At 42.0% G+C, this 18,424-nt stretch overlaps 1 protein-coding gene across 2 annotated transcripts in view; it reads left to right on the forward strand.

Annotated features, from left to right (window-relative positions):
* The window catches only part of GRIA3 (glutamate ionotropic receptor AMPA type subunit 3), a gene marked incomplete at both ends in the record, with an annotated part of 142,461 nt that overhangs the window by 86,294 nt on the left and 37,743 nt on the right, over positions 1–18,424 (forward strand). For both annotated transcript variants that reach the window (XM_079542008.1, XM_079542007.1), the window contains 5 exons: positions 1,377–1,538; positions 4,410–4,577; positions 7,503–7,607; positions 8,864–8,971; positions 10,164–10,370. In XM_079542008.1, the coding sequence (XP_079398134.1) occupies positions 1,377–1,538; positions 4,410–4,577; positions 7,503–7,607; positions 8,864–8,971; positions 10,164–10,370 (750 nt within the window). The remainder of the gene's footprint in view (positions 1–1,376; positions 1,539–4,409; positions 4,578–7,502; positions 7,608–8,863; positions 8,972–10,163; positions 10,371–18,424) is intronic.

Raw genomic sequence — 18,424 nt, forward strand, 5'->3', positions numbered from 1 at the left:
TTCAGTAAATACTGGGACTGGTAGGTTATAGCCATTTGTAGTCAATTATGGTCTGCATTTTATCTAAGCAGCTAATATCCTCTACTAATTTTAAAGTAATGATTTAATTATGTGTTTTCCACTAATTTGCGTCCTCATAAATAAGACACTTGGTTACCATAATCTTCTATGTAACATATTTGAAATTTAGCACTCTAGGAAAAATAATTGTAGGATATTTATGTATAAAATAAGTGATGAAAAGCAGCAAATTAAAACAATAATTCCACCAAGTGAAATGGCCAGACTGTTCAGCCATTTGTTTTTATTACAGAGTGAGAGTGTGGGTTGGTGACAGCATGTGTACTGACCTACCAGGATAAAAAAAGACATTTTTATCTGTATCGGGACTACTTCTGGAATCTAAAATTGGCCTTCAGGGGTGTATGTGATGACTTGGAAACTGAATCCACTAGAGTTCCTTAGAATAAGTGTCATATTGTAGTGGATCCTTGCAGAATCTAGTTTTGGTTCCCGTGTCTGCTGTGAGCAGAAAAATGTTCTTCCAAAGATCACACTTTGGAGTTAGCAATCCCACTTGGTAGAATGTTCTCCGTATTCATGTTTTGATCTGATTAAAACAAGACAAATTTAAAAATATCCTTACTTAATATGAGTACTGCACCACTTTAAAATGTGCCATTTTGCTTCATAAGGATCAGTCGTGATCTGACTGATTAGACTGTAGAGTGTGCATAGAAACACGTGAGTTCTTACTCTGAGTTGCCTTTTAGCATGTGTAAGCACTGGCATTCAAGTAAACATGACTGCAATCAAGTCATGCTAATCGAAAAGACACCAATTTACTGCCACAGGTATAAATAACAAGAGAGTGGGAGAGAATCCTACCATTATGTTTGAAAGCAAAATGTTAAGCGGTGCGCTGACTGACGGCTGCCTAGCCAGGAGATTCGTGCCTCGCCTCCGCAGAACAGCGTGCCTCTTCAGTGGCTTTCTGTTCCCAGCACTGAAGCTTTGCTGTTCAAATGGAAGTGAGATGTTGGACAGATTTGCACCATGACAAGGAGGAGAGGAAGAGGTGTTTCAGGCTTCCCTGCTGTTTTCTTTCTGACCAGTGGATGTTACGTGCGACACAGCCGTAACACAGCACGGCAGTTTTCCATTGCAAAGTTCTAAACCTTAGGACATTTACAAATTCTGCTATCACAATCCCAACTGCTATTGTAATAGTAATGGTCTCCGTGGCAGAATGTTTTCAGCCAGCAAGAATGAAATTCAGTGGTTTCTTTTGTGCCGAATTTCTAGCAGGTAAAACTGAGACAAAGAAAAGGTGGTTTAGATGGCAACAATTTTTGTTTTTTTACGTGTCCTCCCAGGGTTTCACAGACATTGTGCTGGAGAGGGTGATGCATGGAGGTGCCAATGTTACTGGATTCCAGATAGTTAATAATGAAAACCCAATGGTTCAGCAGTTTCTACAACGCTGGGTGAGGCTCGATGAAAGAGAATTCCCGGAAGCCAAAAACTCACCATTAAAGGTATTTATTTTATTCTGTCAACGGTGGAGATTAAATGAGTTACTTTAAAGCAATTATTTGTTATTTAACAATCGTATTAGTCTTCCAGTGCATAGCCTGTTTGTATAAAAAATAAAATGATCAGCTATTTTCCAGAGATACATCATACTGTAAGGTAAATGATGCTAGAAACTGCTCTCTAGTCCAGCCACCAAGAAAGATGGCATGGCCAAGCCCAAACTACCTTAGATGTTAAACTACCTTAACATCTTTAAAAGGTGGTAGCACCCCTTCTACCCATTGGTAGGTCCCATCGCATGCCTGGAGACTGGTGGCATAGAGTCTGAGCTGCCCCACAACTATTCCAAGGATGGTTCTGATCACCAAACAACTGCCAACAGTTGAGCGCGACTGCCTTCACCCGTGTTTTGGCAGAGTTTAGTTCTCTAATCACATATAGACACAATCAAATGTGTGCTCAGACAGGAAGCACTCAGCTGAATTGGCATTCGAGATGACTTGTAATAAACACAGAAAAAAACATAAGTGGTGCTAAGCACAGTAATATGTATGTTGGGAGATAAAGGGGCCTCTTTCACAGTGCATTTAAATGCAGTGGGTTTAACAGACGTACCAGGGATAGTCTATTCAGAGTGGCCCTAATTCAGAAGAAAGGAGTGGACCGGACACTTCACTGCAGTCTCTTCCATCCCTGAGATCACGTGATTTCTTTGGAGAAGGAAAATTATCTCATGCCATCCCATGGCCTTGCTGGCATTTCAGAGAAAGCAAGGAAAGGCAAACAGGGCTTGGCTCAGTGTGTTCTTTCCTGTTGATTACAAACTACTCCCGCTTTCTAAAGCTTTCTAGGAGCGAGGCAGAAGTGAAGATAAGTGTTGTACTAACCTTAAAAGCTCTGAAAGATTGGAAGTTAACCTGGGAATATTTTGTTCCACTTGAAAGCAATTTACCTTGAGGGAAAAATTATTCTCTATCCTTAAAAAATAATCTTAAGTGTATCATACAAACATAGAGAATGTATTACCTTTCCACAGATGTACCGCTCATTATAGAAATGTGCACAATGTTTGTCAATCAGACAAAAAGCATACTTAAAAATTGATGTACAATATTTCTGATTAGGAAATAAAATTGCCTAGAGATTAAAGCCCTGATGTTTAATTTATTCCGTATTTTATCAGCCTTTCCCTTCCCTCTCTCTTTTTTTTTCTTTTCGTGTTCATGCATTTATAAGCAGAATTCAAATAAAGTAGAAAATTAGATAGCTCTCTTGGCATGACTTGGAAGGGATTGCATTAAGGTTACTGACAATTGACGCGTTCTGCTGAAAAAAATTATCACTGTAAATTCTATGTAGTGCTAGATTGGACAGCTATTACAAATTTCTTTTTTTTTAGCACAAGAACAAATGCCTGATAAAATTAACACCACATCCTATGTTGTTCTGTGGAATGTGATATAATCTTTGTTAACTAACAAGACAGTTAAGAGGAGAGAGTGAGCACTGCAAGATTACAGGAAGAGGTAAAAGAGGGCAGGATCAAAAATTGCCTGTGCCTTGGCACAGTCGGAGCAGGAACACCACACACACCAAATGAAAGTTTGTAAACTGCTGTCATTTAAAACTCAGTAAGAGAGGCTGCTTGTAACCTTCACAGTGCTACCTTTGCACTCCTTTTTCGTTTTGATCTGCACATGCAGGTATGCCTTGTTCTGTGCTGACTTCCTAAGGTTTTATATCAAATTTGCAACAAGATGATACGCATTTCTAAGAAATGCAGACAACCAGTCGTGCTGTTCTGCCCTACAGGACATGCCTCTCCATTCTCATACAAAATAGTGGAAATGCGAAGGGTCACTCAGTTACAAGGGATTTGAAATCTGTTCTTCTAGACTGAGCACATTCAATTGCTGCCAGTGTGCACATGTTGAAATGGTTTCCCCTAAATTGCATAGATCCCTAAATTACAGGTGCGCAGACTGACAGTGAACACCAGCAGTGTTATGTATAGAACCTTCCTTCCATCCTAGGAGGGAAGAACTTTCAGACAAGCACAGGAACGGGGCAGAAATGTTTTTAAAAAATAAATAAATAAAAAAGCTATATTTTGGTAGTAATACATTGGGAGATGTCCCCAGATACATGCATCAAGCAATGGGTGAAGTTGACAGCAGCATGAACAATTCATTAAGGATTCCCAGGGTTTTGTAGAGGACTTGTTGCTACACAAAGCTTATCACCTTCCTCAGATTTACAGTGATGTGAGAGAAGGCAGATGGGCAATTACCAAGGAGATGTAATGCCTCACATGTGTTTTTTGATTGCTAGCTTGTATAGCCGTCTACTAAAAATGTTAACTGATCTATTCCTGGCCACAGATGCTACCTAATCAGTACTGTGGTCCAAACAGAAATGATTTATGTTAGCTTCAATTCAAAACCATCCTGACAATGCTGTTGTAAAGAAAAAGAATTACTTCAAGGAATAAACAAATATGAGCTCTTGCTATCAGTAGCAACAGGGGCCGGCATGGAATTGCCAATTTTTGTAGTGATGTCATTTAGATGAGCAAGCTTCCAGTTAAACTTATACTTCATGCAACTTTGAACTTGTTCTATTATTTTAATCCTTATTATTTATTTTAATTTATTTTTATTATTTATTATTATTTATTTCAGTTAGTCACTTGAAATAAATGGAATTGTTAAAAAAAAGCATCTGTGGCAAGAGAGACAGAGAGCAAGCAAAAGGGCTTCTGAGCATGATTCTTATAAGAGTATATTAAAGATAGAGGGACAAGACCTTATGATAAACCTAGGGTGATTCTAAGATTACAGTCTGTCATCATGTTCTATCTGCATCAATTTCAGTATACATCTGCCCTGACCCATGACGCTGTCCTAGTCATAGCAGAGGCTTTCCGTTACCTCCGAAGGCAACGTGTGGATGTCTCCAGGAGAGGTAGTGCTGGGGACTGCCTGGCCAACCCTGCAGTACCATGGAGCCAAGGAATTGATATAGAAAGAGCGCTGAAAATGGTAAGGGCAAAAATACTGTGGCTATTGGATGTGTATATTTCACAACAGAAGCAACTCTACTGGGGCAGAGCTACTCCATATGCAGTTTCTGCACACAAGAACAGCTGATTCTCAGGACAGAACAAAGCAAAAACAGCAAAACCAAACTTTATGACAAACTCCAAAGGATGGCTAAGACATATTCAGTAGCAAGCAAGCCATAACTAGTTAGTTCTCAAAGAGTTGGCCAAAGTCACATCCCTGTAGGACCAGTGTAACCCCAGAGCATCTGTAAGCTGACTTTTCCAAGACCTTCTGCCTCCCATGAGAGTGAGCATGAGCCAGTTTGGCATGTACTGAGGGTTTCTAAAGTCAAGCTCAGGCTGCAAAGATGACGATCAAAACCAGACTGGGTCTTCAGCATGTGTATTGTGCATCATGCAGGGATACATAATTACTAGCTTGAAGACACGTATGTAATTTTTTTGTAGACATAAGAGACAAGAATAAAGTGTGCTTTTGATCTGGCTCAAGTAACTGTAAAAACATTCGGATAATTAAGTGACTGTAAAAATTTAGGCATGAAACTGAAGTGAGTGAGATCAGGACTAAGCCCCTGTTAGGTAAAAACAAATCCTGGGTCAGACTTCTTAGTTTACTGATGGCTTTTTTGTCGCTGAAGTGAAAAGATTATATCCAAAGGTTTATTCTCCCCCTCATTTGCTTAAGGAGAGAGACAGTTCAGTCTCATGTTGTCAGAGCTATTCTTATGCCATTAGGTTGCACCTTAACAAATGTACTACCTGCATATTCACTCATGTAGCATTGCCCTCATTTGAAGAAACGTTATCTAAAGTTAATCTTCATAATAGTTAAAGAATTTGTACTGTCTATTTGAACTTTATTGTAAGTGAAACATAAAACCTCTTTGAATGAGATACAAAGCATGAACATCAAGAAAGAACATGAACACTGCCATAGGACACTACGTCATGTAGAGAATATATTTGAAAAAATGTCAATCACAGGATATACAAAGCCCAAATCACAACTGGCACAAAAGTAGGTGTCAAACTTCCAGCAGGTTGTAAATGAGGTTCATGTCATCTTCTGCAATCACTGCAGATCATCCCATAGAAGCACTGCCTGTTGGACCCCACTCCATTCATCAGTCTCCTCTGGTCAGAAAAAATTTTCATCAGGAAAAAAATAACAGTTTCTCCCCTCTGCTCCGTAACAGCAACTCAACAAAATTTTTTCAAGACCTCCCAGAAGTATCCTTATGCCAGCAAAAGATGCAGTGTCACACTACAGATGTCCTGCTGGCAAAAGGGAAATAGGCATTACCTGACTGCTTCCCTACAGCCTCAAAAGCTCTGCATGTCTGTGTTTCTAAATGTAAGGCACCAGATAAGTGACAGACAGTTTACCTGAGCAGATCTGGGCAGTTATAAATAGTCATTTAATTTGTGATTGCCTCTGCACACTGCTACCAGACACCGTTCTGAGTCCTGGTGAGTCTTCCTGCCTCTCTGCAGCCAGATTTTGAGAAGTGCTGAGTTTTCCCACCAAAGATAGAAACAAATTAAATTTGAAGTCAAAAGGTGTCAAATGCACAATGCTCACATCTCAATACAGCTCAGGATGAACCAGACCTAACAAGCTCTGCTGAGACATACCCTGTGCTAGGGTAGTCAGACAGCTTCTAGCAAGTGCCAAAAGCAGGCATAGCAGCTCACATCTGGCTGCAAATTATATGTCAACTGCTCTACAAATGCTCAGTCCACAGTTGATAAAACCTCTTTGGAACACATTTGGCTTTCAAAGCCTGGTGCACATCTCTAGCTTTCTGGAGACAGGAAAAGCTCACATATTCTTCCTGACTCTTGAGAACATGAGCTGCTAAAAGGGCTCAAATCCACTAACTAACAACAAAAAAGATCACACTACTTATATGTCATTCTCAATTTGGCTCACTGGATAATTTGGGGCCAAAGGAATTTTAACTTTTTTATGTAGCCTTTCCCTGTCCATCGTAAGAAGTTTAATTATACCATCTCTAAGGCATAATGAACAGCTCAGTAACCAGCTCTGAACATCTTCAAGGACTGTGGTTTCACAGTTTCCCTCTGACAAGTTTTCCACCACACATTTCTGTAGCTTCTGAAGCCTTCTGCTGAATATGAAAGCTAATCTACTCCTAGTGCAGTTTCAGACTGTTACCCCTTCTGCCTAAGATGAGAGCGTGCCAGTGTCAATAAGCGATAAATGGAAATACCTCACACTTTCACACAGGGAAATAAGAAAGATTTTTTTTTTTTTGAAACAAATTACTTCATACTTCCCTTTAAAGTGATTCATGTGAGTACGTAATGATAATGACTTACCGTCTGCACACCCATCCATCCAGATTGAGACCAAAACCCCATAAGCAGTAGAGACAATTGTCTATGTTCATTCAAATACATTCATTCCTTTCTCCTACGCTGGGACTGATCTTAAAATAAAGCACTTCCGAGAATGAGCAATGACATGAAATTCTGGTCCATATCACAAATCACTCCATGCCATATTGCGAGGGCTTTAATAGCACTGAATCGTTGCAGATACCCCTTCTACATCAGTGAACCCAGCGTGACTAAGCGTGGCAGAGTCAGTCTTTCTTATATTTAACATGCATGCAGGGCTAATTTCACTTACTTACACTTAAATGCAACTCACTCTGCAGTGGTGAGTCACCAGCAGAGTACTAACAACGGATATGTACGGCTGAAACTGAGAGAATTGGGGCTCTTTTATTATGAGCAATACCACTGTCTGTGTCAGAAGTGCTACAGGTCTCTTATACGGATAAAAAGTAAAAAGTGCTACAGCTAGTGAGTTCCTGCAAAATGTAACAGAGGAAAATCTATTATTAACATTTTTTTTTCTGCTTTTTGCCTTCAGGTGCAAGTCCAAGGAATGACAGGGAATATCCAGTTTGATACTTACGGGCGGAGAACAAATTACACAATTGATGTGTATGAAATGAAAGCTTCTGGATCAAGAAAGGTCAGTTTCAAGATACACATTCAGATTTCATATCTTCAGAAATAATATTTCTGATAATAATATTCCAGCAAACAAGTGGAACTCAGTAATGCTGCACAGACACTGCAAAAACAAGACCCAGAGGAATCCCTGCCTTCTTGCCATCTTCCTATCCCAGGAACCTTGTTCTATTCTGTTTCTGAAACATATCATTCATCCTATTTAATATCTTCATTGGTTTCCATTTGACGTTAACCCCACTTCATCTGTTAGAAGACACCTTGAGCTTTTATGCTGAGCATGATGTCTGCTGTCATGTCCCTGTGTTCAGCCCAGTCTCTCAAATTCCTCTCCATCTTTCCCTTCCCCATAAGAGGCCTCAGAGCAATAGTGAAACTGGAATGAGTGCGTTTTAGAAACCTTCTGAAATTATCAGAAAATAATTTGGGTTTTAATTAGGATTTTCACTGCTTGTTCTCTTATCTCCTAAATAAAGTATAGATGCTAAGTGGCGTGACTGCCTTTTATAAAAGCAATTTAGGGCAAATTTTCAAAAATAATTAGGTAGGCAGGTTCTCAGGGGTGTTGAGTGATGAGTCTGAGTAGGTAAGATCATCATCCCACTGATTTCAGAGACAGCAGGTACCTAACGTATTTAGTCAACAGTGCCACTCTGTAAGTTCTTCTGCACTTATTTGATAACAAAATACCTCTGGACACAACCTAGCCACTCAGCTAGGTTTTACAGCAAGTCTGTGCAGAAATACAAAAACTAGTGTAGTAATAGCATAGCAACACAGCCATGGCACCATGAAGGTCAGCACAAGCCAGCTGACAAACAGTCACCTCAGAGTCAGAGGGGTTTGTAATCCGCATTGAGGATTATGCTGTTGTGCCTGCATTGCTAACAGACTCTGTGCATTTGCTCTGAAGCTGCAGGTGCTGTCCTCACTGCCTGAACTGCAGCAGAATACTGATAAAAAATTCAAACCTGGATAATTTGACTCAAAGTGCTTTGCAGTGTTTTCTTGTCTTTTATGCTGTGGATACAGAGAATTTTATTCCACAGGTGAATACAGTGTGCAATTAACAATGTGAATTTAGACACTGAGAATTTAGTATGTATTTTCACTTCGATTTGCCTTGTATCTATTAAAGCTAATGCAACCCTGACTAAATGTTACCAAACCATATGTTTTGACAGTTCTTGTTACGAGTTCACGCACCAAAGTCCTTGTAAATCTATGTAGTAAGGTTAACAATATCCCTTTTTATAGGCTGGTTATTGGAATGAATATGAAAGATTTGTGCCAACATTAGATCAGCTGCCCTCTAATGACACTTCATCTGTGGAGAACAGAACCATAGTAGTCACTACCATCCTGGTAAGTTTAATGTTCTTAGCGTGTTTGTGTTTAGGAAATAAGATGCACGGCTCCTAAGATGTATTGAACACCTTGTCAGGAGTCTGGTGTTGAATACTGTGTTACTTCAAGTGACTGAAAAGTTCAGTATCTGCCAGAGGTTTGCTGAGGGCTTGACACTGCAAGCTTCTATGCATTTCCTTGAGTTTACTCACAGGAATCCCACTGAGCTCAACATTGTGCTTTCCTGCTTCTCAGACACTTGAATGCCATCAAATGCCTCATATAAGTGAAGTTATGCATGTATATGACTGCTGGCAGGATCTGGCCTTCCTGCTGTAGGGTCCAATCTTGCACCCCTCACTCAGGTACGGCTTCTGTAAACTCAACCCCTGTGGACTGAGGAAGGGTGGTGCAGTGAAGCCTGTAGAGAACTGGAAATGCTCTAGCACTGGGATTAAAGCTATGTATACGCATGAAATTCCAAAGGAGTAAAGCTCTTCATGTGTTTCATAAACAGCAATACCTGTGTTAGTCCCATTGCTTCTAGCAAATGTGCTCTGTGTAGCATTGTTTGTAACTTTTATGTCTGTTACAATTCTACAAAGCATGATCCAATTTTATGCTCTTTCCTGAAGCATTGTGTTTTATACTCCTATGAAGTTAGCAAGATACAATCAGCATTTCGGCCAGAATTTTCCAAGATGGCTAAGGGAATTCAGTGGGGAAAAAAAAAAATGCTGCTGAGGATTTTAGCCTAGCTTCCTTTAGGCTGCTTTGAAAATATCCCCATCAGAGCCCCATGCTAGGCCAAGGGGGACTTAGCAAATAATTCTGCTGCTACAAGTGTTGGGTATGTTCTAAAAACACTAAAAACTGAGTTATTACTGCAGTGATGCTATTTGGCTGTCTAATAACCTAAAAAATGAGGCCTAATCTTGCGGACAATAGTGCAACTTTGTTAAAGTGGAATAGTCCTGTTGTCTTCAATGGGTCTGTACTAGGAGTAAAATCTATAGTATGTTTGACTGTAGGATCATGCCAAGGATTTTTAAAGTGTGAAAGTCTGTCTGCCTGATTTCTGTACCATAGTAGGAAATACTGTAAATACTTGCCATTAATATAAAGTAAGGATCGTAACATCTCTCATTTTGTATGTTTTAAAGCTGTGTTTTACATTCATAGACTTTTGATCTTTACTTTTGTTTCAAAGGAATCACCATATGTAATGTATAAGAAAAACCATGAACAACTAGAAGGGAATGAGAGATATGAAGGATATTGTGTAGACTTAGCTTCTGAAATAGCAAAACATGTTGGAATAAAATACAAACTGTCAATTGTTGGAGATGGGAAATATGGAGCTAGGGACCCTGAGACTAAGATATGGAATGGCATGGTGGGTGAACTGGTCTATGGGGTAAGTTTCTCTTAACCTTCATTTTCATGTTCTTTATTATGAAAAGTTATGCTCGAAGTTAATAAACTGCAAAATAAAGATAATCTGTTTGAATACCACTTTTAAAATTCTAGATATTTCTTTGTAATGCCATTTTTGTAGCTTAGCTTTCTAATCATGTCATTAAAAACAAGTGTCACTTTTTTATCACTGTTCTCCAAATCAGATTCCACAAAACATTGAAATTTGCATTGGGAAAATTTCAAATTCCTGATCTGCAGCAGACTTTCTAGTTTTCCCTTCATGTGTGCTCTTGTTCTTGCCACATCTTCTTTTTCTCCATCAGTCCTGTGAGTGATGGGGCTGCCCCCAACATTAAAGGTGTGATCTTACGATGCTGAGCCTTGTTAGATCACTGAGGTCAGTTTTTGTTTGATCAGAGACCAGAGACTCAGCACCATGCTTGTTTTTTAGCATAAGAGGCAATACAGGCCTGAAACCACCCACAGTTTTTTCTCTTTAAAAATCAACTGTCAGACACACACAAAAAAATCTAATTCATTATATTCCTCATTATATTTCTATATTGGGTGCATATTGCTTTCTTTAGTAAGAAGAAAAACAGTCTGGAATTGCCATTTTAGAAACTTCTTTGAAAATGCAAATTTTGGAATGCTGATACAATGAGCCAGATGGAAGGGGGAGAAAGTTGGCTTTGCAGAAAAGTCTTTACAAGCTGATATTTCATCTTTGCTTTTTTCCCCCCAAATGCTAATGAGATGATTTGTGATTCCACCCAAATCCTTTTTACAGTTTATTTTTAACAAGCTTTCCTTTATTAAAAATATCTTTATAGAAGTGAATGTTTCCATTACATCCTTTTGTTCCCTTGATAAGTGTAGTTTCTAAAAGTATCCTCAAAATTTCCCTATGATAACATCATACCATCATCACTTGCAAAATGTGTGGTGAGATAACTCTTTTCCAATGAATTGGTCTTTTCAAAATGTAGTTGCTAGGTTTCCAAATTTGTTTTTTCCTCTGGAATCCTAATCCTTCATTACATACTTTCTAGCCTATTTGAGTTCAAATATTTTATGTGAATGAAAATTATTTTCTGGTGTTGTATTAATGGGATGGAGGGAAATCTATTGTTGAATGTAAACAGGGCTCTGGATCCTGGGGTTGTATCTTTGTTTTCCTATTGCGTTGAAGTTTGACATTATCCAAATCTTTGAACATCCAGTGCCTCAGCTCTGTGACTTGGGAAAACAATATTTCCTTTCTTGAAGAATACAAGTACATTAAGAACATCTGAAGGAAAGATTAGTTTAGTTTCAGGCATAATTGCATTGCAATGAAAACCTAAACCCTTGGTTTCCCAGTGTGCGGTTCTAGAAATATCAAGAGTATTAGCCATAATTGGGTCCTTTTGATATATTTGCAAGTGACAAGCAATGAAACAGTTTATTCACTTAAAAGAAAAATCATATCATACACTAAAGACATGACAAAGAGAATCTAAAATTACTTCTAACAGCCAGGGCAAAAGGACCAGAGGAAGAAAGGTGCAATACGGGCCACTGCTTCTGGGATGGGAGCCAAGTAGGATTAGCCCGAGCAGCTGCTGAGCAGTGCAAGATCCATCTGTATGAAGGGCCACCTGAACCCAGCCTTTGCTTGGATAAGCAGGCTCCTTATTGCAGCCTCTTCCCTAGCTCCCTGGGATGAACCTCACTCAGAGCTTGCCTCCTGAGCATCAGACTGAGCCCTCTGGCCCAACCGTGCCTGTCACCTGCCCAAACCTGTGAAGTACAGCCTCACGGGCGCCCTTGACCATATTTTAAAACAACCCCAAATCTGCCCGTGGTGGTCATTTTCCCTACAAAAATGATCTGTTCCATTCAATTCTGACACAGTTTTCACCCATGCTTTCTCATTAATGAAAATTTGAGGATTGTTTCCCTCCCTGGCCCCCAACAGCTCCTCCTTGCACACTGAGGGCTCAGTTACTGAAGCCTCTTAACCACAGTACTCAATTATTCAAAGGTCAGATGCACCCCTTGAGGTTTGACTGCAGACCTGGGTTAATGCTGATGGCTCCACACTGCTGAGCAAGCTCCCATCCTGCTGAGCTGAGCAGCGAAGCTGGAGAGCTGTGTGCAGAAATCCACCTGGCTTTCTGCTAGCAGGGGAGCAGCTCCTGGCCTCTGAGCACAGACCTCAGGAGCCCCTCAGGCACTTTCCCAGTCCTGTTTGCTGAGATCATGAGATGCCCTTGGCCCTTTCCTCCAATTGTTGAGAGAGGGCTGTGTACAAAACTCACAAGGATGTGCGAAAAGCCCTTTAAGAAGGAACAGTACTCTAGATGTGCTAATTATTAGGAGCAACTGTCTCATTTTTGTGCTGACTTCCCTTTATCTCTCCAGGGCTTAAAACTCTATTAGGGATCTAAAACTGTACATTTCCCCTAATGCCCTTGTGAGCCCTGTCTGCAAAATGACTGTCATATTTGGCTCTTCCAGATTCCATTTTGGGAAGACAAGAGGGAGATTAGATTTTAAATGCGTTTATTAGCACGTATAGAAGATAGACATGGGGGAATCAAAGGGGCCTGATTGGTTTTGGTACCAGTTACCCAGCAGCTGAACTGAGCTGTGGCAGAAAACAATCTTTTAGATTGCATTTGTCTCAAGTGTTTCATCTGTCAAATGCAGAACATTCCTGGCCCGACAAGCATGCCACTGCCACCCACACTGCTGGGAAGTCTTACCAAGTATTTTTTAAACTGCGCTCTATCTTTGCATAGACTCATGCGTGCAACCTTTTTCTAAAAGTGCCCTTAGCACAGCCATAGGAAGTGAATGGCTTGAAGCTTTAATGCCAAAACCCTAATTAACTGTAATTAATGTTTAGTTTGTGCCAGTTCTTTATTGCCATTACTCCTGCTTCCTGTGGGATGCAGCACGCAGCCAGGAAGGTGCAGCCAGGTCCTCACAGCCTCTAGAGCCTATACAGGAGGGGTCTGAGTAGGAAGGATGTGGGGAAGGAGAGGACAAATGGGGTGGTCCAGCGCTTCAGGCCCAGGTGACCAGCACAGCCCTGACCAGAGTGCAGGGCCTGCCTCAGCTCAGCACCATTGGGGCTAACTAGGGCAGTCCCAGGAGCCACACGTCACCTGGAAGAAGCACACTAAAACACTTTCCACTAGAGACTTTCTCCCTCTCCTGTCCCCTATAGTATTTCAGGGCTGGCTGGAGGGCACAAAGGCCTCCTGTGCTGTCAGCCAGGTCGACCTCAGCTGGCCCTGCTTGGACCTTTTGGTGTTGCTTTGCACCAGGCTGTGTGATAATCTGGCTGCAGTGCAGACTTGCTCTTGGCAGCATAGAGGTGGCAGCCCCAGATGCAGGGAGTGCTGGCCAAGCAGGTGTCCCCAAATGGCTTTGCTTCCTACCCAGAGCCCAGAAGTCCTGACAGAGATGAGTTAGCTTTTGATTTGTTAGCAATTACTAAAAGTTGATAATAATTATAAAAATTTGACATCGGGAATGAAAATTGTTTAATTTTTGATAAATCCAAAAATATCATTTTGGGTGGAACAAAACTTTAATTTTGATCTTTCACTCTACTGGTATCAAAATAAGACTTTACCTTCTACCATAAAAATGCTAACGTAATGCACTACTGTTTTTTAAACTAAGGGAAACTTCTAAAACATAATGGAAATATTTGACAGTAGCAAAGTAAGTAGTGAAAGCTGTTTTCCTGGGCATTTTAGAAGAGTACTTTGCATTCTTAACTGAGACTTGAAAAACTGTAGAAAAGTATTTTTAACTCTTAACTGAAATTTGAAATATATCAAGTTAAGTTTACCTAACACTTAAGTGTTCCCAGATGTATAAGTTTGTTTCATTTTAGTTGTTCCTGGTGGAGAATGGTTTCTAGTTCAGCCAGCAGCGAGCTCTAGGTTCTGGACACCAGGGAGCACCGGGACCGCTTTATCCCATTCCTGTGCAAACCTAAAACTTGCCATACACATGAGCTGCATTCCCCACTAAGATCAATGGTGCGTGCTTATTAAGGAAGCTAAATAGCGTGTTGTTAAGACAAGAATTATTCTCATCTCCCTACACAAACCACCACCCCATCCCAGCGCATCCCGGGGCAGCTCATCCAGGCCCAGGGCCTGATCAGACAGACCCCTGCCTTCTACACCGTTACAGCAGCTGAAGCTTTCTCAGTTTGTGAGTGAGCTGTTTAAATCCAACCAACACGGCAGGTGTTGCCCTCCCCAGTCGGCGCTAACGAGCTGCCCTCTGCCAGCACCACTGCACCGCCCCTCCTGGAGCAGGGCTTTGTGCGCAGGGCTCTGTGCCCGCCTGCCACCAGCCCTTGGCACTGCTCTCCTCTCCTCTGCAGCCTTTGATTCCTTCCCATCCCAAAGAACGCCACTGTTCTGCTTTCACCGAGCCGCCAGGGAAAGCTCCCTCCCCGGGCCTGATGCTTTCAAGTCGCTGAGGCTAATTGAGAGTAGGCTGAACACGTCTCTTAATTGTAGCTACAAATGCACTGGGAGTGGAAAGAGCAGACAGACCTTACAGCCCTTAAAACTCCCCTCAGGTGACAGAAGGTCTTTGTAAGAACCTTTCAATATGTAAAACAGCACCGAGGAATGAAGCTGGGATGTAAAGCTGAGGCGTTCCCCAGCCACAAGGCCTCTGGAGCCGCTTGTAGCGAGGCTGCCCACTCCTGTCCCTGCCCAGCTGGGCCTGCAGCACAAGTGCTCTGCTTCTCACAGCAGCAGCAAGACCGTGACTGCCATGGGAAGCCCTGGGGTTGCAGCAGCTGGTGGAAGGCTGCTCCCCCTCCTCAGTGTCCCTGCTGGTTTCACCAGGGCGAGGCCCGTGCAACATGGCTCCCAGCTCCAGCTGCACCACACCAGCTGGGAGGCCGAAAGCAGACCTGCCTCCACTTCTCCTTTTTCGATAGTACCTCAGGAGGAACAGTGTGCATCCAAATTAGGCTTGTTTTGGACAAGGAATTCAATTAATGTCGACAAACTACAGCAGCCAAGGCCAACTGCAGTTTCAACACCGGAAAATGAGTTTTTTTCATGGCTGGGCTAATACGCAGTGCAACTTCAGTGCAGTTTGTTGCTGCACTGATCTCAGCTGTTGTTTCTAAATAAGTGTGAGTAAGTGTGTTAGAAGCACAGTGCGCTCCTGGCCTGGCCTTCCAGCACACCCTGATATCTGGAGAGATAGCGCGTTCCACTGACAAGGCAGCTGTCAGGCACCGCAGGTGAGGTGTTGCTGTGTCCGACATCCTGCACTGACGGTCTTACGCTGCACAGTCAGCCGTCTTCCCAGCACAGTCTCATCTCAGAAACATTCGGCACCTCTGGAGTGCCTGGGGATTTGGCTCCCCACGGAAGCTGGGCAGTGAGCACCAGGCACAGTGTTCCACTGTTCTGGTGTGAGCACAGGCTGCACAGTGAGTGCAGCCAGCACCAAGTTTCTTGGAAAGCCACGCACTAGTGAAGGAATTCTTCGGTTCTACAGGCATGAGCAACCAGAAACATGTACCAGCAGAAGCCTGCCCAGTGTCTCTTCCTACCTCTAGTGCGCGTCTTTGAAGATAGTGAAACTCATCTCCAGGCCTGTAAGCAGATTTCCACCCCACCTTTCAGATTACAGAGGTGGAACATCTTATCACTTCTTTCTCTGCACGGAGGGATATTTCCATTTAGTATTTTTCTCCCTCCCCTTAAGAGTTTTGAGATATGCAGCCCCTTGGGGTTGGCTTTGAGCAGAGTGGGCAGCGCTCTGTGCTGCATGTCCTCCCTAAATCCGTCCTCCCACACTGGTAGGCAGAGACAGAACAAGCCTCAGAGGAATCCATGACATTTTCTCCCAGCTTAAATGCAGTGAGGATGATGTTTGAAACGCCATTAGTCATGAGTGATTAGCAAAGCTCAGTTGTTGAGGTTCTTAACTTCTCCCCCTCTGACTGCACAGGGTAAGGCATGTTTGCGGTTCTGTTGTGTTATTTTTAATCTAGTTCAATTTTTATGGGTTCTGCTTATCTGCAGCCATAATAAGAAGAGAGATTCACAACCATATTGCAGTTATTAATGATCTGTGGGGGTGCTTAGAGCTTTTCATAGGCTCTCCGTTTCTGATATTATATATCTAGATAAATAGGCAGCAAGTGCTCTTGTTTTAACTTCTCTGGTGTAACTAATAGTTGGGAACCAGGCTCAGGTGCTGCTCTGTTGCTGGGCTGCTTTCAGTGCTAGAGTTGTGGATGGTTTCTGAGATCCTATGGATATCTGGTTTCCTTTGATGAAAACAACTGCTGTCATATTCATTGAAGGCCAGAGGATGTTTATTTATTGGTGTTCCCAATATGCTGAAGGCCTACCAAAAACAGTGGGAAAGCGGAAAGGCTAAAGTGTATTAGAAAAATAGGCATTTATTTTTCTGCTAATATTAACGTAGTTTAAAATCATTTACAAAGAAATTCATGCTTTGTGATACGAGTGAGGACATGGTAGCAATCAGGCATTTAAAAACTGATTTGTCAGTGCTAAACAGAGCATCAGCTCCATAATCCCAAATACCCCACAGGAGCATCCTGCATGAACCCAGATGTTCGTGAAGGAGATGCAGACTTTATTGCACGCTGCATCAGCGCTTAGGAAGAACTCCACTGTGTCTCCTTCAGCAATTAATATATTACTTTGGGAGAATTCAATTTCTTTGAGTTCAGGAAAATGCTACAGCAAATAATGGCACCTATGGCTGATCCAGCCCCTGACGAGCTGTCCCACAGCTGATGGCCCCGCACAGGCTGCGGGGCTGCTTCCTCCCTTGTCTGGGAGCAATTCTTGAGCAGTCATTGCTAGGGGCTCTGCAGAGGTCCTCATCCACTCAGCTCACTCTAATAATGATTAATTTGTAATTACTTCATTAGTTCAATTTGAAATACAGTAGCCGTGGTCAAAGTGCTTAGTCTTCCAGCCAGCAGTGGACACTGACTGCATTTAAAATGGATGTCCTGTGCGTATCTAATACTGACTGCAGACGCTTAATGTTGAACAGAGGTTCAGTAAGCAGTAGCTAAAAGACAAATATGTGTTTGGGGAGAATTCATCAGCGAGCAAGCTGCAGAATCATCAAGTCCCTTCCCTACACTCTACCCATGTTCCCTCAGGTCTCCATTACTTCGGTTATTAACTCATTCATCTGCAAAGCCAGTAAACACCCAGCATCAAAAGCAACTGGCACTTCTAGTTTCTAGATGCATGCCACGATAATATAGATTCTTGCAGCAAGCAACCACAGATTGGGTGAGGGTTTTCTCCTGAAGGAAAGCAGTCACTCAAGGGGAAGGGCAATGTCCTGGTACGCATGAATGTCTAAAGGAACTGAGGAGGGCTATAGCAAAGTACACCGTGGGCCATGGTTTCCAAATGGCTTCCTTATATGTGTGGATGTGGCTTATTTGATTATTCCAAGCCATGAGTTTGTACACATCCCTCATAGCTGCACATGCAGGTGCAGACAGTTAGGAGGCCTTCCTGAGGGACTGGAGGAAGCCTGGAGGTTGTGTGTGTGCTCATTGGGGAATGGAGGCAGGCCCAGCAGGGCTGCCATTGGCCTCAGCTGTGCAGCACCCAGGGGTGCCTTGGGAACCAGGGTTGAGGCACCTGCTGGTATGGGGCAGAGAGGCGGAGATTGCCTTTACAAAAGGCTTCGCCATTTCTGCTTATTAAACTTCAAATTAAATTAAATTAAATTAAAACCCACCACCACAAAGAAAATTAAACAAAACAGTGAAACTGAACTTAGTAGATCGAGAAATCAGATCTTGGTGAAAGTCGAGTACATCAACGTCGGGTTTACATAAAGCTATTTTAAACTATTTTATGGCACAGATTTTAATCACTTCTTATCAACATTTACAATTAATTTGTATTCAAACTTCTACTAAATCAGGATTTATTTTTCGGTCAGAAAGACACGCACGCTCACTAGTTGGAAAAAAAAGTCTGATTTAAAAAGGTGCACAGT

The sequence above is a fragment of the Tetrao urogallus genome (genome assembly GCF_951394365.1).
Source record: "Tetrao urogallus genome assembly, chromosome: 13".
Classification (NCBI taxonomy): domain Eukaryota; kingdom Metazoa; phylum Chordata; class Aves; order Galliformes; family Phasianidae; genus Tetrao; species Tetrao urogallus.